The sequence below is a fragment of the Petromyzon marinus genome, chromosome 36 (genome assembly GCF_048934315.1).
Source record: "Petromyzon marinus isolate PM22_M1 ecotype Great Lakes invasive population chromosome 36, UKy_Petmar_22M1.pri1.0, whole genome shotgun sequence".
NCBI classification, from domain to species: Eukaryota; Metazoa; Chordata; class Hyperoartia; order Petromyzontiformes; family Petromyzontidae; genus Petromyzon; species Petromyzon marinus.
In genome coordinates, this window is record NC_133702.1 from 12,200,502 (window position 1) to 12,224,092 (window position 23,591).

General features: G+C 53.1%; 2 protein-coding genes across 3 annotated transcripts in view; one reads left to right on the forward strand and one right to left on the reverse strand.

The window, feature by feature from the left end:
- Nucleotides 1–23,591, forward strand: part of LOC116949266 (receptor-type tyrosine-protein phosphatase gamma-like) — a 574,019-nt gene that overhangs the window by 90,682 nt on the left and 459,746 nt on the right. The gene's annotated exons all lie outside the window — the stretch shown is intronic.
- On the reverse strand, nt 2,162–7,555 carry LOC142930094 (uncharacterized). Its single transcript, XM_076072133.1, has 2 exons — nt 6,824–7,555; nt 2,162–4,255 (listed from the first exon to the last, which is right to left on the reverse strand). The coding sequence occupies exons 1-2, from the start codon at nt 6,830–6,832 to the stop codon at nt 3,140–3,142; spliced, it is 1,125 nt and encodes a 374-aa protein (XP_075928248.1). The 5' UTR covers nt 6,833–7,555; the 3' UTR covers nt 2,162–3,139.

Here is a 23,591-nt window from a genome sequence, read left to right on the forward strand (position 1 = left end):
TCTCTCTCGCCACAATGTGTGTGTGTGGTCGTGTCTCTCTCTTGCCACAATGAATGAATGTCCAATGTGTGTGTGTGGTCGTGTCGTTGTTAGCGCGCTACACTGCGAACCCGGCGACCCGAGTTCGATTCCCGATCTAAATTGGTCCTGGGCCTCCCCTAGGTCGACTCAGCCCCAAATGAGTGATGTGTAAACATCGCCACTAGGGAGACAAAGGTGGCCGGGCGTGCTGCTGGCCACTCAGCGCCTCGTGTGCCGCTCCAGTCTTGATAGGTGCTCGCTAACAGCACTTGCCCCAACAGTCTGCTCAGGCTATACGGGGGATCTTTGTCTTTGTGTGTGCGAGGAAAGCGGGACACAGCGACACACCGACATCGCTGTGTCGCATATAGACCAATCACACACAGAGACATACCCCTGTCACACGTGCTAACAATACAAAGACAGAGATCCCCCATGCAGCCTGAACGGACTGTCAGTGCTGTTAGCGAGCACGGCACACGAGGGGGTGGGTGGCCAGCACCACGCCCGGCCGCCTTTGTCTCCCCAGTGGCGATGTTTACTACACATCGCACCATTTGAGGCTGAGTCGGCTTAGGGGAAGCCCAGGAGCGGTTCGGATAATCGTCACCGGTGTTGGCCGTGAACGGGAATCCAGCTCTCCACGCACGCGCACACACACAGACAAAGATCCACCCCAGACACACACAGACACACACAGAGACACACACACACAGACACACACACACCACAATGTCTTGTAAACACCAATTACACACACTGCTTCATTACCCACACGTCCCGATCACACGCCTATCACACACGCAACCTTTCCCATCACACATTCGCTACACACCAATCACACACACTCTCCATCACCCCACCCCCATCGCACACGCGTCACATACCGATCACAAAAACACCTACGAAGGCCGGCATGGCACTCGACGGAGTGGTTGGCCAGCACCACGCCCGGCCGCCTTTGTCTCCCGAGTCGACCTTAGCGGAGGCCCAGGGCCTGTTCAGATAATTGTCACTGGTGTTAGCTGTGAGCGGGAATCGAACTCAGGTAGCCGGTTTCGTAGCGCAGCGCGCTAACAAATATGCCGCCGGCCCCCTCTTCCCCCAACACGCTCATCACCCACACACACTCATCACACACCCATCACACACACTCATCACACACCCATCACACACACACTCATCACACAAACTTATCACACACACACGCACCCATTACACACAAACACACTCATCACACACACACCCATCACACACACCCATCACACACACCCATCACACACACTAATCACACACACCCATCACACACACACCCATCACGCAGACCCATCACACACACCCGCCCCATCACACACACACACTCATCACACACCCATCACACATACACTCATCACACACACACTCATCACACACACACTCATCACACACACACTCATCACACACACACTCATCACGCACACACTCATCACACACACACTCATCACACACACACACTCATCACACACACACTCATCACACACACACTCATCACGCACACACACTCATCACGCAGACCCATCACACACACCCGCCCATCACAGTCGCGCCACATGCACACTCCGTGGCGCGCGTGTGTGCGTGTCTGTGTGTATGCGTGTGTGCGTGTCTGTGTCAATGCGTGTGTGCGTGTCTGTTTCTATGCGTGTGTACGTGTCTGTGTCTTTGCGTGTCTGTGTCTATGCGTGTGTACGTGTCTGTGTCTATGCGTGTCTGTGTCTATGTGTCTATACGTGTGTGCGTGTCTGTGTCTATGCGTGTCTGTGTCTATGTGTGTGTGCGTGTCTGTGTCTATGCGTGTGTGCGTGTCTGTGTCTATGTGTGTGTGCTCCCGTGTGGGGAGCGGTAGTGTAGCGGCTAGCGCGATGCGCTACGAACCCAGCGACGCGGGTTCGATTCCCACTCACGGCCGACACCAGTGACGATATATTTAAACCAGTCCTGGGCCTCCCCTAGGTCGACCCAGCCTCAAATGAGTACCTGGTGCGGTGTGTAAACATCGCTACTGGGGAGACAAAGGCGGCCGGGGGTGGTTCTGGCCACCCACCCCCTCGTGTGACGTGCAGGCCTTCATAGGTGCTCACTAACAGCACTTGCCCCAACAGTCTGTTACAGGCTACACGGGGGTCTTGGTATTTGTTTTGTGTGCCCCTGTGCGCGTGTCTGTGTGTCTGTGTGTCTAGACGTGTCTGTGTGTCCATGCGTGTGTGTGTCTGTATGTCTATGCGTGTGTGTTCGCGTGTCTGTGTGTCTATACGTGTGTGTGGCGTGTCTGTGTGTCAGTGCGTGTCTGTGTGTCAGTGCGTGTCTGTGTGTCAGTGCGTGTCTGTGTGTCAGTGCGTGTCTGTGTGTCAGTGCGTGTGTGTGTGTGGCGTGTCTGTATGTCCATGCGTGTGTGTATTCGCGTGTCTGTGTGTCTATACGTGTGTGTTTGCGTGTCTGTGTGCGTGTCTGTGTCAGTGCGTGTCTGTGTGTCAGTGCGTGTGTGTGCGTGTCTGTATGTCCATGCGTGTGTGTGTTCGCGTGTCTGTGTGTATATACGTGTGTGTGTGCGTGTCTGTGTGCGTGTCTGTGTGTCAGTGCGTGTCTGTGTGTCAGTGCGTGTCTGTGTGTCAGTGCGTGTCTGTGTGTCAGTGCGTGTGTGTGTGTGTCTGTATGTCCATGCGTGTGTGTGTTCGCGTGTCTGTGTGTCTATACGTGTGTGTGTGCGTGTCTGTGTGCGTGTCTGTGTGTCAGTGCGTGTGTGCGTGTCAGTGCGTGTGTGTGTGTCTGTATGTCTATGCGTGTGTGTGTTCGCGTGTCTGTGTGTCTATACGTGTGTGTGTGCGTGTCTGTGTGCGTGTCAGTGCGTGTCTGTGTGTGTGCGTGTCTGTATGTCCATGCGTGTGTGTGTGTGCGTGTCTGTATGTCCATGCGTGTGTGTGTTCGCGTGTCTGCTCCGCGCCTAGCTGCGCCATGACGCCTGTCTTGCGAGGCGGCATTGTCAGCGGATTTATTTTTTTGTTAAAATGAGATTTTATTTGCGCCGAAGTGAACATCCCAGCACTTTTGTGTGGCCCCCGCAAGCACCGGGTGACGGGGGTCAGGAAGAAATACAGCGGCGGAGAGACGGCGAGACGAGCTGGAGATGGGACTGGCGGGCGTGAAAAGGGAAAGCGAGAGAGAGGCAGAGAGAGGGGTAGAGGGAGAGAGACAGAGGGAGAGGCAGAGGGAGAGAGACAGAGAGAGAGGCAGAGGGAGAGAGAGGCAGAGAGAGAGGCAGAGGGAGAGAGACAGAGGGAGAGGCAGAGAGGGAGAGACAGAGAGAGAGGCAGAGGGAGAGAGACAGAGAGAGAGGCAGAGGGAGAGAGACAGAGGGAGAGGCAGAGGGAGAGAGGGAGAGAGAGAGAGGCAGAGAGAGAGAGAGACAGAGAGAGAGAGAGACAGAGAGAGAGAGGCAGAGGTAGAGAGACAGAGGGAGAGACAGAGAGAGAGAGGCAGAGGGAGAGGGACAGAGGGAGAGAGACAGAGGGAGAGAGGTAGAGGGACTGAGGGAGAGAGGCAGAGGCAGAGCGCGAGCGAGACTCCCGGGGAGTCGCGGGATGAGGCCACGAGATGGAGAGGCGAAGAGGGGAAGACGCGGCAAGGGGGGAAATTGAGTTTGGAGGATTGTGCGTGGGAGGTTTTGGGGAAGGGAGAAGGAGGAGGAGGCAGATTTAGCGACGTTGTGGGAGAGGGAAGGGACGGGGCGTGTGAGGGAGGGAGGGAGGGAGCTCGGGGGTAATTGAGAAAGGAAAGGAGAACACGGCAAGCGACACGTTGAGGGAGGATCGGGATTGATGGGGTTGCTGTGAGAGAAGGGCAGTGGGACACGGGGAGGACGTTTTGAATTTAGGGCCTGCGACCGGGCGCCGAGAGAGCGAGCGAGCGAGCGAATGCCCTCGCGTACGAACAGCGGGGGCCCCGTGGCACATTTAGATTCTTCGCGCGTGTTACGGCCGACAGCGGCTTCCGCGGTTCCACGCTCGAAGAGGCTGCGGGAGCCCGCCCCGGGTCGTCCAGGCTGGGACGACGCCGCGTGCGTGCACGAGGAGGCTGGGCTGAGCAGCGTGGAGACGCTGCCAGCCGACGTCGCCTGGCTGACAGTGGCCGTGATGCACCCGGGGTGACACTCACGGCGATAACAGCCCCGTGAGGACGTCTCTCGTTCAAGGGAGACCTGGAACAATCCCACCACGCCGTGTCTAACTCTCCCCCTCTCTCATCTCACGCTACTCCCCACCAAGCGCGCTCCTACCTCTCCTCTGCCGATGTCTGCAGGCAAAATATTCCGTGACCACGTCTCCCTCCCCCATGTCTCCCTTAATCAGATCTCCCTGTCCCAAGTCTCCCTTAATCAGATCTCCCTGTCCCAGGTCTCCCTGCCCCAGATCTCCCTTGCCCAGATCTCCCTGTCCCAGATCTCCCTGTCCCAGGTCCCCCTGTCCAAAGTCTCCCTGTCCCAGGTCCCCCTGTCCCAAGTCTCCCTGTCCCAGGTCCCCCTGTCCCAAGTCTCCCTGTCCCAGGTCCCCCTGTCCCAAGTCTGCCTGTCCCAGATCTCCCTGTCCAGATCTCCCTGTCCCAGATCTCCCTGTCCCAGGTCGCCCTGTCCCAAGTCTCCCTTTCCCAGATCTCCCTGTCCCAGGTCCCCCTGTCCCAAGTCTCCCTGTCCCAGGTCCCCCTGTCCCAAGTCTCCCTGTCCCAGATCTCCCTGTCCCAGATCTCCCTGTCCCAGGTCCCCCTGTCCCAAGTCTCCCTTTCCCAGATCTCCCTGTCCCAAGTCTCCCTGTCCCAGGTCCCCCTGTCCCAAGTCTCCCTGTCACAAGTCTCCCTGTCCCAGATCTCCCTGTCCCAAGTCTCCCTGTCCCAGATCTCCCTGTCCCAGATCTCCCTGTCCCAGGTCCCCCTGTCCCAAGTCTCCCTGTCCCAGGTCTCCCTGTCCCAAGTCTCCCTGTCCCAGGTCTCCCTGTCCCAAGTCCCCCTGTCCCAAGTCCCCCTGTCCCAAGTCCCCCTGTCTCAAGTCCCCCTGTCCCAAGTCTCTCTGTCCCAAGTCTCTCTGTCCCAAGTCCCCCTGTCCCAAGTCTCCCTGTCCCAAGTCTCCCTGTCCCAGGTCCCCCTGTCCCAAGTCTCCCTGTCCCAAGTCTCCCTGTCCCAGGTCCCCCTGTCCCAAGTCCCCCTGTCCCATCTCCCTGTCCCAGGTCCCCCTGTCCCAGGTCTCCCTGTCCCAGGTCCCCCTGTCCCAAGTCCCCCTGTCCCAGGTCTCCCTGTCCCAAGTCCCCCTGTCCCAAGTCTCCCTGTCCCAAGTCCCCCTGTCCCAAGTCTCCCTGTCCCAGATCTCCCTGTCCCAAGTCTCCCCCCCTCCCCAGGTCTCGCGACTCTCTCTGCCCCCCGCGCATCTCTCGAGGCGCGGGCCGCTCCCCTTACCACTCGCGTGGCGTCTCGCCGCGTGCAGTTTGTTAAATCGCTCTTCGCAATTCAATCTTTCTTCGCAATTGAACAGTAAATGCTAAATTGCGCGTGAAGAAAACTGAAATGTTAAAATAATTGTTTGAGATTGCTTGGCATCTGTAAAGTATGTAAACTGGAAGCACTGATTTTGAGTTTTGTGGGTAATCAGACGCGAATCGCCATGAGCCACGGGGGTGGTCGGTACCACGTGGGGAGACAAATACTAAAACGTGTCCACCACGCGCAGTGTCCACCAGGGGCAGTGTCCACCACACGCAGTGTCCACCACACGCAGTGTCCACCACACGCAGTGTCCACCACGGGCAGTGTCCTCCACGGGCAGTGTCCACCATGATCAATGTCCACCAGGGGTAGTGTCCACCAGGGGCAGTGTCCACCACACGCAGTGTCCACCACACGCAGTGTCCACCACGATCAATGTCCACCAGGGGCAGTGTCCACCACACGCAGTGTCCACCACACGCAGTGTCATCCACGGTCAGTGTCCACCATGATCAATGTCCACCAGGGGCAGTGTCCACCAGGGGCAGTGTCCACCATGTTCAGCGTCCACCACGGGCAGTGTCCACCACGTGCGGACAGCGGAGTGTTCACCACTGAGTCGTCGACACGCTGACTCCGTGCACATTTGACATCACAATCCAGACGATGCGTCTCTATCAAACATGCCACGAGTACATCCTTCTTTGACAACACCTTTCTCAAACAACGCTACCAGAGTCAGCTTGCTATTGTACATCCTTGCGGTCGCGAGATTTAGTTTTACCGGACTACCCTTGGTAGCACATGCCACCCTTAGCGGTACCGATTTTATTTGTTTGGAACAATGGCACGTGGGCCCCAATGATCTGCAACTTAGAACGGCTGTCTCGGAAAGTATCCGTATCGTGCGTTACAATGGGAAACACGCAAGTGACCTTGTTCTAATCATGCACATTGATGGACACGTGTTATCTGCGTACTATGAATGTTCCAAAATAATCAGTTTAACACGGAGGCTTTCTCGACAAATATTATTCAGAATCAAGTTCGTTTTGGGTTAGATCGCGTGCAATTTAGATGTGTCGTTAATCCACCGCCACCCGACAGAGCCCATTAGTAGAGGTTTGTCACGTAAACCAAACGTGACAATTAGTTATTACGTCACCACACGTGACACACCTTACTAATTGGCTTGTGTCAGGTGCTGGCGGTGGATGAGCGACGCATTAACGCGATCTAACCAAAAGACACCCAACATTATTCCAAAATAATGTTTAACTTGATTGTAATGCCTTACCAAGGTCATTCAGGCTGTGCGATGGGAGTCGCGAAGTCCCGGATCCATGCAGAAATCTCGCAGAGCGGCGCGACACGCCACCACCACCCACTTGTTAAGAGAATTGAACCCGCGGAAGGGGATATCACAGAGTTACCTGTGACCTCTGATTCACACACAGCTATGGAGTGGTGGAGGCACGGACAGCACTTCCCTGCGCCGCCCTGCCACCCAGAGCTAATGGTCATCGCCTGGCAGTCGAGTCGACATCTGCACCATCGTTGGCTGCTCCGCCTGCACGCTCAACAGACACGGGGTGGGCTCGGGCGATCGAAGCAGGGAGGAAGAAGATGGAGAGGAGAGAGCGACAGATAGAAAGAGACAGAGAGACAAAAACAGTCGTGGGAGTGGTGGTGGGAGTGGTGGGGAGGAGAAAGTGAGAGAGAGAGAGAAAGTCATAGCCCGGCAGACTCGCGGCGGGAGCGGCCTTTTGAATCACTTATCCCTGCAGAGAGTTGGGCGGATGAGGTGCGGCGCGAGTGAGAGATGGGTGACGGTGTGAGTGTGCGTCCAGGAGCCGAGTGGGGATCTAAACGCACAGCGAGCGGGTGGGGAGGGGGAGCGGGCGAGGCTGGGGTGTGATAAGGCGTTTACAGTGGCGGATTCGCGGCGTCATAAGACGCTTCATTAGCCAGCTACAGCAACATTCTGTCCGTCGTCAGCCGCGGCCGACCCACACCATTGCCTGCAACACACGCGCCGCACACAACAACAACAACACGAATAATAATAAACAACCACTACTAATATGGCAGGAGGAAGTGAGACTATGTGGAGTATTGACGAGGTGTAGTGGCTGCGTATTGGAACCTTGATCTTGCACAATATTGAATAGGATGATGATGTTCTGGTGCTCATTCACTGCCTGCAGCCCTGAGTCAGTGGTGGAAATTCAACGTTCATATGGCAGGGGGCGAGTAGACCCATCGAGAAACTACCGCTGTTGGCTGCCCCCACCAAACTGGTACATGTTGTATTGTTGACTTCTGAAGGATTGGATCACGGGCTGACTCAATATCCTAAATACATCGACGGAGGGTGCTGGTACCACCCTGAGAAGTGTGGCCTCGCATGCCACGAGCGGTGACAGTTTAGTTTCGTGAGGGGAGTGACACTCAAAACATCTACACAGATGGATTTAAGAATCTCCACTGACATGCTGCCATCTCCATGGCAACACCTCGCAGCCCGAAGCTACAGCACCTGGGCATCTCCATCCACGTACAAACCAGGCTGATACAAGAGATCAACTCAACTTTTATATTAAACTTTATTTGTATTTTACCAGGTAAGGCGCACTGAGCTATACAGCCCTTTTCCAGAAGCCACGAACGATAGCTCAACCAAGCGGCTCATCGCCTGAAATATTTTCGCGACTGAAAACTCTGAAGGCGTGGTGACGTCGGTTCTAAACGTGGAGGAGAAAAATGAAAACAGAGGGCCCGGAGGAAAATCCACGTGACCACGGGGAGAGAGAGAGAGACGCACACACACTCCAAATACACACTATACTCTTTAGTTATTTCCCTAAAGTCACGTTGGTATAAAATTAATTAAGTTAAATCACGACGTTTCGATTGGAACACAAGCAGTCATCATCAGGTGCGAAAACCACAGCAAGACATTTTGTTTTTGATGAAGTGGGAGAGAGATGCCGTGGTAAGAGGTTATAGAGGTCAGAGAGGGGGGAGGGGCCAGGGAGGGGGGAGGGGCAAGGGAGGGGGGCGTTGCGTGGACGCGAGGAGAGGGACGTGAAGCTGGATGGGGGGAAGTGGGCGGGGCTGGAAGTGGGCGGGGCTGAGAGAGCTGGGGATGCGCGGGGGGGGGGATGCAACAACAATGCCACTGCGCCAACAATGACAATGAAGCCAACAATGACACTGCGTCAACAATGACAATGAAGCCAACAATGACAATGAAGCCAACAATGACAATGAAGCCAACAATGACAATGAAGCTAACAATGACAATGAAGCCAACAATAACAATGAAGCCAACAATGACAATGAAGTCAACAATGACAATGAAGCCAACAATGACAATGAAGCCAACAATGACAATGAAGCCAACAATGACAATGAAGCCAACAATGACAATGAAGCCAACAATGACAATGAAGCCAACAATGCCAATGAAGCCAACAATGACAATAAAGCCAACAATGACAATGAAGCCAACAATGAAAATGCAGCAGCAATGCCCAAACGCTGGGGATGCAATTAACTCGGCAAAAGAGACTAGTGCCCGGGAAATATGATGGAACAACCATGAAGCATTTAAGGTTTTACCTGGTTAATAACATCATTCCAATGATTGCTCAATTTGTATCCATCTTCTCGCTTGAAGTTATGTCGATGTTTATATATCTAAATGGCTTCATGAACAAATCCTTGATAGTTGCCCGAAGGTTTGCAGAGCAGCTTGGTCTCGGAAAAAAACAATATCATTAGAGCCCACAGCGTTATGGCAATGGTCAGCTACGGCAGAGGTATTGGTTCTGCCGTGTTTCAGATCTGCCTTGTGTTCGCGAACACGGTCCGAGACATGTTGTTTCGTTTCACCAATGTAACAATCACCACAGGTACAACTTGGTTTGCAGACTCCAGGGTATTGCATGATAGGAATGACATCCTTCACAGATGGGATTAGATCACGGATTTTGTGTACTGTACTGAATCGGACCTGGATCTTGTGTTTGTTTAAGATTTTGGACATATTTTTGCTAACGCCTGCTATGTATGGTAACGTGATGGTCTTGATTGGCGCCTCAGGGGGTTGTTTCTCCATGGTTGGAGAAACAGCTTTGCGGATAATGCGGTCCGAATATCAATTCATCTTGAGGGCTTTATGTACGTGTTCCAATTCACTGGCTAGGTGGTGTTGGTCAGAAATGCAGTGGGCCCTATGGTGCAGTGTTTTGATGAGGGAATTCTTCTGTGCCGGATGGTGGTGGGAATCAGGTTTTAGATAGGAATCTGTGTGGGTGGCTTTCCTGTAGACAGTGTCCCAACGAGCCGTCAGGTCTCTTCTCAAACAAAACATCCAGGAATGGTAGCTTACCATCCTTCTCCATTCCCATGGTGAATTTGATGGATGGGTGTATGGAATTAATGTGGTTGAGAAATCGGTTCACCTGATGATGATTGCTTGTGTTGCAACGTCGTGATTTAATTTAATTCATTTCAATTTATACCTACCACGTGACTTTACCGAAATAACCAGAGTATGGATCCCTGCAGTCACGGAAACTTCAAATCCAAATATGCAGCAGCAGACATCAGGGTCGGGGTCTCACCCACGGCCTCTCTGCATACCAGGCGAGGTCGCTAACATCTCATAGCCACCGCAGTGCGGTAGAAGCGACGGTGACGCGAGCTCTGGGAGACTCGGCTGTGAATCGCGAGCGAGGCGAAGGCGACTTAGCTGCCTCCTGGTTGAAGCCGGCGACAAAGCGGCCGGGCGATCGGATCGGGTTCCCGGTGAGAGGGCTGCAGGCAGAGACACGCGCAGTGAAAAGGCAGCAGCTGCAGCGACGGTGGTGGTGGTGGAGGTGGTGGTCGAGGTGGTCGAGGTGGTGGTGGCGGTCGCGGTGGAGAGGGTGGTGGTGGAAGTGGTAGTGGAGGCGATGGTAATGGCTGTGGTGCAGGTGGTGGTGGTGGTTGTCTACGTGTCACGTGACGATGAGACGGCCCAGCCCTGATTGTAAACTCTCGCGGGGAGAGAAGGGAGTTGTGCCGCGAGCTGCCCGCAGGTTCCAGGCTGTGATCATGACAATCATGACGACGATGATGATGATGACGGTGATGATGGTGGTGGTGGCAATGATGATGATGAGTATGATGATGGTGGTGGTGGCAATGACGACGATGACGATGGTGACATTGACGATGGTGGTGGTGGCAATGACAACGATGACGATGGTGACATTGACGATGGTGGTGGTGGCGGCAATGGCGATGATGATGGGAATGCTGGTGGTGTGGACGAGTATGAATGAAGGGTCCCGCGTTGCACGGCGAGTTAAAGCGGGCGGTGTCTGCGGTTTTGGCAGACGACGTGAAGTGGAATGAGGGAGAGATGGAGATAAGGAGAGCGCACGCACACACGCGCACCGCTAAGAGCGAGCGATAGAGACGGGAGGAGAGATTAAGAAGAGTGGGGTGCAGGATGGAGAGCGTGGGGCGAGAGAGAAGGTGACTTGAAGCGAAGAGTGAGAAAGCACTCCACGATTGGGCATGGACAGAAGCGCACAGAGAGAGGGCTATTCGACCATTTGCGACGGGAAGCATAGATGCTGGAGCACAGAGGTACAGTACAACAATGGATTTTGTTGTACAGCCTTCTGCTGTCTATATTTCGCAAGTACGGAATTCCATCGGTTACGGGATGTAAGCGATGGGTGTGAAATGCTCATACGATTGTAAGATATTGTAATCATTTCCATACGAGTACCTTGTACAAAATCTACTACGAAGTGCTGTGCTCTTAAATTAAAAGGCAGTTTGGTTGATATTGCAAGCAATGTATTGTTCTTTGTTTACCAATGAAAGCCTTAAGTGTAAAAAAGAGAGAGAGAGCGAGGATTGAATGAGAATGTGACTGGGAGAGGGGGCATGGTGCGCTGAGCCGGACTCTGCCACTCGGCATGGGGCAACAGCAGCAGCAGCAACAGCAGCAGCAGCAACAGCAGCAACAGCAGCAGCAGCAACAGCAGCAGCAACAGCAGCAGCAGCAACAGCAGCAGCAGCGGAGTCGGAGGGGGAGGATCGGCACGTGTTTCTCCCTAATTCCAGCTGTGCCCAAACTCTCGCAACCACCACAACAATTATTATTATTACATTTCATGAAAACGTCTCCATCGGCTGGCGCGTGCGGGAAATAGGGAGCGAGACGGAGTGGAGATGCTAGCACTGGGCTGTTCGGGATGGCGATAGCGACGGGGAGGCCTTCATCCAGCGGTAGATAGACCACGACTGATGATGATGATGCTGATGCTGCTGATGCTGATGATGCTGATGATGTTGATGTTCCGCTTCGGAAAATATTGTCAAATTAAAACCCCCAGGAGGAGTTGCACTGATCAACGTTCAGACAGTCGACGGCCAGAGTTTCAGTGGAAGGTCTCCACTCTATAATATCATCATACTTTCATTTTATAGAGAGTCATTCATGCAATTGCATCTCACAACGCTGCACATTAATTAGCCAGTCCCTTACGCAGATAACACAAAAACAAAACCTCACTACTTAGCGGATCAAAACACTAAGAGATGAACACGTGAATAATGAGAGAAAAAATGCACATTACGAGAAAATTATCATCACAGAGAAAATGTATTTAAATATATAAAATAAATAAATGATTCAGTTCGGTCTCCACAGCCCACACCACGGTCTCAACATTTCCCCGAATTTATGAGAACCTTCACAGGAGGGGTGGTGAAGTGGCCAAAAAGTTAAGAGCCAGTTGGACCATAACATGAAATGTCTTTTTTTTCAGCGTATGCCTCGACAAATACATGGGCCTTCATATCAGATTTGAATAAGTTAATTGATTCGATGTGGGATGCGTAGCGGCGAGAGTGCACATGTGAACGCTCGTCGCACCAATCGATTTCTTTCGAATTATTTTGGTGGACAGCAAAGCTCGAGCGAAGAAGATCGGAGCACTCCGAGGTGGGGAATACATTGACATGAGAGGGGAACGATAGACAGGGGCTAGCCCATGAAGATAGAGCAACCTATACCCCGGGGTAAAGTTTCACATCCCGAGTGGATGAATGCCTCCACGTGCCCCATACTGTGTCGGTCGTCGGGGTTGTTTGACCATACTTCACCGCGCCGGTCGTGTTGCTTGTGAGCACTGTGCCCTAACCACCGCGCCACAGCTCTGCTGTGTTGAAGCAAGCGACACTGCACCTGAGGTACTGCCGAGGCAAGGGTTGGTGGATCACGCGGAGAAGTGAGACCTCAAAACCCTCTGTTGGGTTGAGCTGGCTCAGAGGTGGCAGTATAGCAAGTTGGCTAGAGTCAGTGCTTGCTGTTCCTATCCGTATCTCTGCTGCACATTGGCTGATTTCATCACTACATCCCTAAGTCCGTCTTGCTCTGGGACGCGTTCACTCCTTTGGCTGCCGTTCCATCGCCTATCTCGTGCGCTTTGGCAGCAGAGGGTCTCACTCCCAATCAGTCGGGCGGCATTATCTTTGCATCGGCTACGCAACGTTGTGTGGAAGCTACCTGGTCTGTCGCTGTACACGAAGCTTCGGGTCTTCTCATCCACAGTCATGCCGTCCCTTCTCTACGCTTGCGAAACGTGGAGCCCTCGAAAGGGACATTGGCGCTGGTTAGAAACGTTCAGGCTAGCCTGCCGACGATCCATTCTGGGTTTAATCAGATCGGATTGTGTGAGGAGCTCAGAGATCCTTGAAAGATCCGTGGACACACTCCCATCAGTGAGCTCCTCCTGCAAGCGAAGCTGCGTTGGCTGGGTCGTGTCGCCCGCATGCCCAGCAACTGCATGCCCAAGCAGCTTCCGTTTGGCCGGATAGCGGGTGCTAAACAAGCGATGCACGGGCTAGAAAAGAGATGGGCTGATGCGATGCAGAGGAATGTGAAGCTGAGTGTATTTGCCGATGACCGCTACTTGCGGTGTCAAATTCGCCACCTGCGGAGGAGGCTCGTGAAGGACGCTGCTGGGCAATTGGAGGCAGTCGCCCTCGAACAACAACGGACGGTGAGGCAGGGACGCTCACAACAACGAGCGGAGCGCCGGGCGGCTGAAAAAGTGAAACTATCTGGCAGTCATCTCAGTCAGTCAACCCCTGGCACCTGGGTCCGTCCTGTGACCTTCTAATAGCAGCGAGCCTTGTGTACCTAGCCCGACACAATCGCTGTGGTGACGCCACCGCCACTTCGTAGCGAATGGTGGCTGCTGTTTTGTGCGCGCGCGTGTGTGCGCGTGTGTGTGTGCGCGTGCGCGTGTGTGTGTGCGCGTGTGTGTGTGCGCGTGCGCGTGTGTGTGTGCCCCTGCGCGCGTGTGTGTGCGCGTGTGTGTGCGCGTGCGCGTGTGTGTGCGCGTGTGTGTGTGCGCGTGCGTGTGTGTGCGTGTGCGCGTGTGTGTGTGTGCGCGCGCGTGTGTGCGCGTGTGTGTGCGTGTGTGTGCGCGTGTGTGTGCGTGTGTGTGCGCGTTTGTGTGTGCGTGTGTGTGCGCGTGCGCGTGTGCGTGCGCGCGTGTGCGTGCGTGTGCGCGTGTGTGCGCGTGCGCGCGTATGTGTGTGTGCGCGCGTGTGTGCGTGTATGTGCACGTGCGTGTGTGCGCGCGCGTGTGTGTGTGTGCGCGCGTGTGTGTGTGTGTGTGCACTGTGTGATTGGAGGACCCGGCTCCCTGTCCGAGATGGAATTACCGCGCTTATCTCCGCAGGAATATTTCACTCCTTTCACTCCTGTCAACGACGCTCTCCCAGCTGCGGGACCTCACAAGCACCGACCTGGGTAGAGGCGCGGGGAGGGACAGAGGATGCAGGGAGCAGGAGGAGGATGATGATGATGAGATTGCATGGCTAGAGGGGAGTGATGGGTGAGAGAGATAGAGAATGTGCATGACTCTGCCTCGTGACCAAATTGCCCATCGCATATCGCGAGCTAAGCAGGGACAATCACACAGCTCGCCGAGCATTGAAACTTTTAAACTCTTTTGTGTGTTTTACCAGGTAAGGCACACTGAGCTATTTAGATAATTTTTTCAGAAGCGACCTGGCCACGAATGATACCCCAGTGAAGTGGCTCATCATGTGGACATTCAGAGCAGCCAAGTACTCGTAACGCACGTTTCTAAACGTGGAGAGAATAGGCCGGAGGACCCGGAGAAAAATCCACGCGATCACGGTGAGAACATGCAAACTCCAAATATACAGCAGCAGGCGTCAGGGTCGGGATCGAACCCACGACGTCCTGTATACCAGGTGAAGTAGTTAACATCTCGCCACCGCGGCGAGATCGGAGACTACCACAGTTTGCAAGCTGTTATATGCTCACCTTGCCAGATGTTGTACGCTCACCCACACTCTCTTACACGCACACCACTGGGTAAGCCACACATTCACTCTCACACTCACACTACTCACTCACACTCTCTCGCTCGCCCACCCACGATCTCACTCAATCACTGATCCACCTACTCTTTCACTCACCAACCAATCCTCTCACTCAATCACCCACCACTTACTCACCTACTCTCTCACTCTTTCACTCACCCACCCACCCCCTCACTCACTCACCCACCCACTATCTCACTCATCTGCACAACCACTTTCTCACCCGTCTCTCACTACCTTACTCACCATCTCACTCACCTTGTCACTCACCCACTCACTCACCCACCCCTCACTCACCATATCATTCACACTGTCACCCACCCCTCACTCACCATCTCACTCACCCTGTCACTCACCCACCCACCCACTCACTCACCCACCCCTCACTCACCATCTCACTCACCCTGTCACTGGCTCACCCACCCACTCACCCACCCACTCACTCACTTACTCACCATCTCACTCACCCTGTCACTCACCCACCCACTCACCCACCCACTCACTCACCATCTCACACACCCTGTCGCTCACCCACTCACTCATCCACTCACTCACCCCTCACTCACCATCTCACTCACCCTGTCACTCACTCACCCCTCGCTCACCATCTCACTCACCCTGTCACTGACTCACCCCTCACTCACCATCTCACTCACACTGTCACTCACCCTGTCACTCACCCACCCCTCACTCACCCTGTCACTGACTCACCCACCCACTCACCCACTCACTTACTCACCATCTCACTCACCCTGTCACTCACCCACCCCTCACTCACTCACCCCTCACTCACCATCTCACTCACCCTGTCACTCACTCACCCCTCGCTCACCATCTCACTCACCCTGTCACTGACTCACCCCTCACTCACCATCTCACTCACACTGTCACTCACCCTGTCACTCACCCACCCTTCACTCACCCTGTCACTCACCCACCCCTCACTCACCCTGTCACTCACCCACCCCTCACTCACCCTGTCACTCACCCACCCCTCACTCACCCTGTCACTGACTCACCCACCCACTCAGCTGTCTGCGAGTTCCTCTCTCATTCATAGAGCAAAAGCGAAGCGTCACCCACAGAAATATGAGAAACAAATAAATAAAACGAAAATGTTATTGTTATATAACACAAACAGGAGAGATGCAATGTAATAAAAAGGCTATAAAATGAATGTGGAAATAAATAATGAATGCTGACAAAAAAAATCCGCATTTTTTTTCCGTGAGCGACGTTGGGGATGGCAGCTTCATATCTTATGTGGAGAGCGTGGGGGGCGGGGTGGAGGGGTGGAGGGTGGGGGTAGGGGGGGTGTGAGCTGCCCTCCCCAAGCGTGAACGTGTGTAATTAAAGAGCCACCCCCCGTGAACTCACGCCTCACAAAGGCAAAGGCAAAGTCCCCCCGTATAGTCTCTAACAGACTTTTCGGGCAAGTGCGGTGAGCGACCACCTATGAAGTCCGGCACGGCACACGTGCCCCACACTCACTGGCACAAAGACAAAGATCCCCCGTATAGCCTTCAGCAGACTGTTGGGGCACTTGCTGTGAGCGAGAGCTTATTAAGGCCGTCACTGCTAGCTTGCAGCACTCTCCCTTACAAGGCTGTCAAGGCTATGCGGGGGATCTTTGTCTTTTGTAGGCTAGCAATGCGCACTAATCCGTGAGTGCTTATATTTGACGTTTTGTTAAAATTAACTCCCAGTTTACGTTCCTCTCTGAGACCGGCTTTCCGCACACGACCATTTCCTTTGTTTGCGCCACTCTCTCGCTCTCCATTCGCTCTCTCTCCTCGCACGCTCATCACTCTGCACGTCTCTCATTTCTCCATCTCTCTCCATCAGTCTGCCGCCCCATTTCCATTCGTGCGTCTCCCTCCCTCCCGCACGTGCGATTCACGCTCCCTCTCTTTCCCAGCCACTGTGGGTGCCTCCATATCCTCCTCGCGTTTCTCTCACACTTTGCTATTCTCAGCATTATATATATAAACCTTCTTCTGGCCGCTTACATTGAATCCCTGTCTGTCTGTCCTTGTGTCCGTCTGTTCGTCCGCCGGTCTGTCTCCATCCACTGCCGAGCTTTCCCTATGATTTTCCGCGATTACATGCGTTTGTATGTTTTGCGTCTGCCTGCAAAACATCCGTTCCTGCCTGTCGCCGTTCAGGATCCTCTGTGTCTCCAGCAAAACGTTTAACTAAATTAGGAGTCCTCTATTCTCCGGGAATATAATGCGCTCTGCAACTTAGGACGCACCTCAAACTAATTGTGCCCCGTTATTAATAAAGATACACACATCTGGCCACACACACACAAGAGACAAAGATCCCCCGCATAGATTTAACAGACTATTATTTGGGTCTTTCGGTATAGTCACGTAGATAGGTTCAAAGAAAATAACAGAAACTACGTAGATGACACGTTCGTCATCTGCCCACATGGTCGACCTACTCTGAACCAATTCCTCAACCACATCAATTCCATACACCCAGCCATCAAATTCAACATGGAGGTGGAAAAGGATGGCAAGCTACCATTTGTGGATGTTTTAATCGAAAAGAGACCAGATGGCTCAATGGGACACTCTGTCTACAGGAAAGCCACCCATACGGATGCCGACCTAAAATATGGCTCCCACCACCATCCATTACAGAAGAATTCCCTCATCAAAACTCTACACCATAGAGCTCGGCCATTACTGCCCACTCCCTTTAATTGGTGGAAGCCCACTACCAACAACTACCATCACTACCAACAACCGCCATCACCTCTCGCAGCAACTTCCGTTACATTAACATTAGCTACCCCGCCCATTCTGTTGGCACTTGGGATACGCCCATTTTAAAACCAGTTTGCCTTTAGAGGCTAACCCCCTTTTCCTGATGACGACTGCTTGTGTTGCGATCGAAACGTCGTAGTTTTTGTTATTATTTTCTTTGAACTTATCTACGTGACTTTACCGAAAGACCCAAATAATATGAATTCCTGCAGTCACGAAAGCTTTAAGTTAAGCCTTAACAGACTGTTAGGGCAAGTGCTTTTAGCAAGCAGCTTTAAAGACCGGCACAGCACACCAAGGAGTGGGTGACCAGCAACATGCCCAGCTGCCTTTGTCTCCCTAGTGGCGATGTTCACACATCGTAGCAGGTTCTTATTTTAGCCTGGTAGTTGACCGTGAGCGGGAATCGAACTCGGGTCACCGGGTTCGTAGCACAGCGCGCTAACTGCTGTTGCGCCACCGCTCCCTACACACACACTCACACAAGTGCACACATCTACCGTATTCAAATACGCACTCACAAATGTTGCTTTAAATTACAGGGCCGGGTGCGGGTAAGGGGGGTAGCAAGTGCGTATTATATTCCTGAGATTACGGTAATAAGACGTTGATGTATGGATCAGAAACATGGGCGCAGGAGTGGAATACAATCGACATTCAAGTCCGCCTTTGAAAAAACGTGGCTCTATGAACTGTCCCTTTACACCCCGCTTATGTCTGGCCGTTTATACCCTGCCAGCTTCTGTTCATTCCTTTCCTTTCCATAGACGAATGGTGGCGCATTTGGGAATCCACGGACGAAGTGCGCCACTTTGCACGAGTAGATTCTTTCCCTATTCTTTGGGTCTTTCGGTAAAGTCACGTCGATAGGTTCAAAGAAAATAACAAAAAAATCTACGACGTTTCGATCGCAACGCAAGCAGGTCGTCATCGAGGGGGGTTAACCCCCTTGTCCCGATGACCCAAAGAAAATTAATTCCTGCAGTACCGAAAGCTTTAAGTCAAGATTTAGATTATTACGTTTTATTATTAGTATTGTTATTGGCACCACTCTCTGGAGGCGTTGCACCAAGAGACGCGGAGGGGTGGGGGGGGGGGGCGAACGCGAGCGAGACACCGCGGGGGCCGTCAAGCAACACGAACGGGAGGGGGACGGGGGGGGGGCTCGTACAAGGGGGGCGACGCGGCCGGTGGTCGAGGATCTGTGAAAGGGAATGGCAGCCAAAGGCGCAGAGGGGCCGAGAGAAGTCGCCGAGAGTCGGAGCGACGAAATCGGCTCGTGGATAGACATAGAGTCTGATGATCACGGTGTGGCTAGGCCTTCATCCAGCAGTGGATAGACATAGAGTCTGATGATCACTGTGTGGCTAGGCCTTCATCCAGCAGTGGATAGACATAGAGTCTGATGATCACGGTGTGGCTAGCTAGGCCTTCATCCATCAGTGGATAGACATAGAGTCTGATGATCACGGTGTGGCTAGCTAGGCCTTCATCCAGCAGTGGATAGACATAGAGTCTGATGATCACGGTGTGGCTAGCTAGGCCTTCATCCAGCAGTGGATAGACATAGAGTCTGATGATCACGGTGTGGCTAGGCCTTCATCCAGCAGTGGATAGACATAGAGTCTGATGATCACGGTGTGGCTAGGCCTTCATCCAGCAGTGGATAGACATAGAGTCTGATGATCACGGTGTGGCTAGGCCTCATCCAGCAGTGGATAGACATAGAGACTGATGATCACGGTGTGGCTAGGCCTTCATCCGATGATGATTATGATGATAATGATGTTGATGAAGATAATGATGATAATGATGATAATGGTGTTGATAATGATGTTGATGATGATGCTGCTTAAACGCAACGATGATAATGGACGTCGACGCGGTTGCTTAGCGCAGAACCGAGCGGCGCACGTGGCCGTGAGTCGAAGTTCGTCACAAAGAGAAGGCGGTGCACGTGGCCGAGTCACGCGGGGGGTGCTCGTTGAGTGCGGAGGGCGGGTGTCGAGGGATGGGAGGTCACGGGAGGTCACGGGAGGTCACGCGAGGTCACGGAGACCGCGGGAGCCAACGGCCGGGGCTCACAGAGTTGGGCGCAGGGGAGGGAGAGCAGACCGAATATTTTAACTTGAAGCGTAACTGGCGAATAGTTTAAATGATAGATTACTCCCGCCGAAATCATCGGTTCGATTACTCGACTAAACTTCATATGAGACGATTGTGTGTGTGTGGGGGGGGACACATAACGCCTCTCTGTTCACGTGCGTCCCATTGATTAGTTAATAGTAATGATGTTGAGTCATGAGCGAAAATATGAGTTAGTGATGCGGCGTTGGCAGTGATGGACAGGCACCAAGAACAGACCAACTCACGTGGACCAAAGTGCGGAGGAGTCGATTGCCGATTGCGATAAGAGCATGCGTCCACCTCCCACGCGGGTCTCGTATTTCTGCTGCTGCTGCGTGTGATCACAATAGGTAGACTCAGCCTCAAATGAAGTACCTGGTGCAGTGCGTAAAAAAATCGCCACTTTGAGAGACAAAGGTGGCCGGGCGTGGTGCTGGCCACCCACCCCGTCGTGTGACGTCATCCCTGCCACCTTCTCCGTGGCGTTCCACCGCGTCCGTCCGCCCCCCCCCCCCATGCCCGTGCCTCACCACGCAGCTGACAACGTCGTGAAATCCGTCTAATTCACCGCGACACGCCCGAGTGCGTGTGACGCGTGAGCCCGTAGCGAGCACAGCTGGTGCATGTGCCGGTCATCTCAGTCAGTCAAACCCATGGCACCTGGGTTCTGCCACGTGACCTCCTGCGCCCAGCATGGCACACCAACTCATCACATGGCACCTGGGTTCTGTCACGTGACCTCCTGCACCTAGCATGGCACACCAAATCATCACGTGGCACCTGGGTTCTTCCACGTGACCTCCTGCACCTAGCATGGCACACCAACTCATCACATGGCACCTGGGTTCTGTCACGTGACCTCCTGCACCTAGCATGGCACACCAAATCATCACGTGGCACCTGGGTTCTGTCACGTGACCTCCTGCACCTAGCATTGCACACCAAATCATCACATGGCACCTGGGTTCTTCCACGTGACCTCCTGCACCTAGCATGGCACACCAAATCATCACATGGCACCTGGGTTCTGCCACGTGACCTCCTGCACCTAGCATGGCACACCAAATCATCACATGGCACCTGGGTTCTTCCACGTGACCTCCTGCGCCCAGCATGGCACACCAAATCATCACATGGCACCTGGGTTCTGTCACGTGACCTCCTGCACCTAGCATGGCACACCAAATCATCACGTGGCACTTGGGTTCTGCCACGTGACCTCCCGTTAGCAGCGAGCCTTCCGCACTTTCACGCGACGGCCTAAAAGTGCACCCAGCCTGGCACACGCGTCGTGGTGACGTCACTGCCAACGGCGGCTGCTGTTGTTGTTGTGCAAGAGCCAGTGACGAGTATCCGAACAGGTCCTGGGCCTCGCCGAGGTCGACCCAGCCTCAAATGAGTACCTGGTGCACTGTTACGGCTTTAACTGCGGGGGGGGAGGAGGGATGTTTGTTGTCAAATATGAATGAGGTGCTTTGGCCCACTCGTGCGTTCTCAATCCCTGGGTTGGACTGCCTGATGGGGCCCCTCGCAGATGGAACGGTGCAATATTGACGAGGTCCGTAAGGGTGGCGTGTTTGTCTTTCATGGAAAGGCGACGATTCGCAGCGCTTTGCCATTCGACTACTGGCTGGTTTGGGGCGCAGATGGGGGGAGATGGGGAAGAGGAGGGGGGGGGGAGATTGTCTGACCGCACTTCGCCACGTTGGTCAGCGCAGGTTGGTGAAGGGAAAAGAATAGGCCGAGACTGGCACCTGATACCACTCGACACGAATGCTAGCTCGCCATGGCCGGGAATCTAACGCAGGTGGCCGGGTTCATGGCACAGTGTACTAACCGCAAACCAAAACAAAGATCCCCGTATAGCCTTTACAGACTGTTAGTGCTGTGTGCGTGGGTGCGTGCGTGTGCGGCCTGGTTAGCCCAGCTTCATTCACAACGCACCCGGTGGGCCGAATTCGATTCTCCTGCTCGCGACGAACACCAGCGACGATGAATCTGAACTCGTCATGGGCTGGCCCCTAGTTCGGCTCGGCCTCAAATGAGCACCTGGTGTGGTGTATCAAACATTGCCACTGGGGGTGTGAATCAAAGGCGGCTGAGCGTGGTGCTGGCAACCTACCACGTCTGTGTGTGCACAGTGAGGGAAAACGTATTTGATCCCCTGATTATTGTGTACGTTTGCCCACTGACAAAGAAATGATCAGTCTATAATTTTAATGGTAGGTTTATTTGAACAGTGAGAGACAGAATAACAACAACAAAATCCAGAAAAACGCATGTCAAAAATCTTATAAATTGATTTGCATATAAATGAGAGAAATAAGTATTTGACCTCCTCTCAATCAGAAAGATTTCTGGCTCCCAGGTGTCTTTTATACAGGTAACGAGCTGAGTTAGGAGCACACTCTTAAAGGGAGTGCTCCTAATCTTAGCTTGTTACCTGTATAAAAGACACCTGTCCACAGAAGCAATCAATCAATCAGATTCCAAACTCTCCTCCATGGCCAAGACCAAAGAGCTCTCCAAGGATGTCAGGGACAAGATTGTAGACCTACACAAGGCTGAAATGGGCTACAAGACCATTGCCAAGCATCTTGGTGAGAAGGTGGCAACAGTTGGTGCGATTATTCGCAAATGGAAGAAACACAAAAGAACTGTCAATCTTCCTCGGCCTGGGGCTCCATGCAATATCTCACCTCGTGGAGTTGCAATGATCATGATAACGGTGAGGAATCAGCCCAGACCTATACGGGAAGATCTTGTCAATGATCTCAAGACAGCTGGGACCATAGTCACCAAGAAAACAATTGGTAACACACTACGCCGTGAAGGACTGAAATCCTGCAGCGCCCGCAAGGTCCCCCTGCTCAAGAAAGCACATATACATGCCCGTCTGAAGTTTGCCAATTAACATCTCAATGATTCAGAGGACAACTGGGTGAAAGTGTTGTGGTCAGATGAGACCAAAATGGAGCTCTTTGGCATCAACTCAACTCGCCGTGTTTGGAGGAGGAGGAATGCTGCCTATGACCCCAAGAACACCATCCCCACCGTCAAACATGGAGGTGGAAACATTATGCTTTGGGGTATTTTCTGCTAAGGGGACAGGACAACTTCACCGCATCAAAGGGACGATGGACGGGGCCATGTACCGTCAAATCTTGGGTGAGAACCGCCTTCCTTCAGCCAGGGCATTGAAAATGGGTCGTGGATGGGTATTCCAGCATGACAATGACCCAAAACACACGGCCAAGGCAACAAAGGAGTGGCTCAAGAAGAAGCACATTAAGGTCCTGGAGTGGCCTAGCCAGTCTCCAGACCTTAATCCCATAGAAAATCTGTGGAGGGAGCTGAAGGTTCGAGTTGCAAAACGTCAGCCTCGAAACCTTAATGACTTGGAGAAGATCTGCAAAGAGGAGTGGGACAAAATCCCTACTGAGATGTGTGCAAACCTGGTGGCCAACTACAAGAAACGTCTGACCTCTGTAATTGCCAACAAGGGTTTTGCCACCAAGTACTAAGTCATGTTTTGCAGAGGGGTCAAATACTTATTTCCCTCATTAAAATGCAAATCAATGTATAACATTTTTGACATGCGTTTTTCTGGATTTTTATGTTGTTATTCTGTCTCTCACTGTTCAATTAACCTACCATTAAAATTATAGACTGATCATTTCTTTATCAGTGGGCAAACATACAAAATCAGCAGGGGATCAAATACTTTTT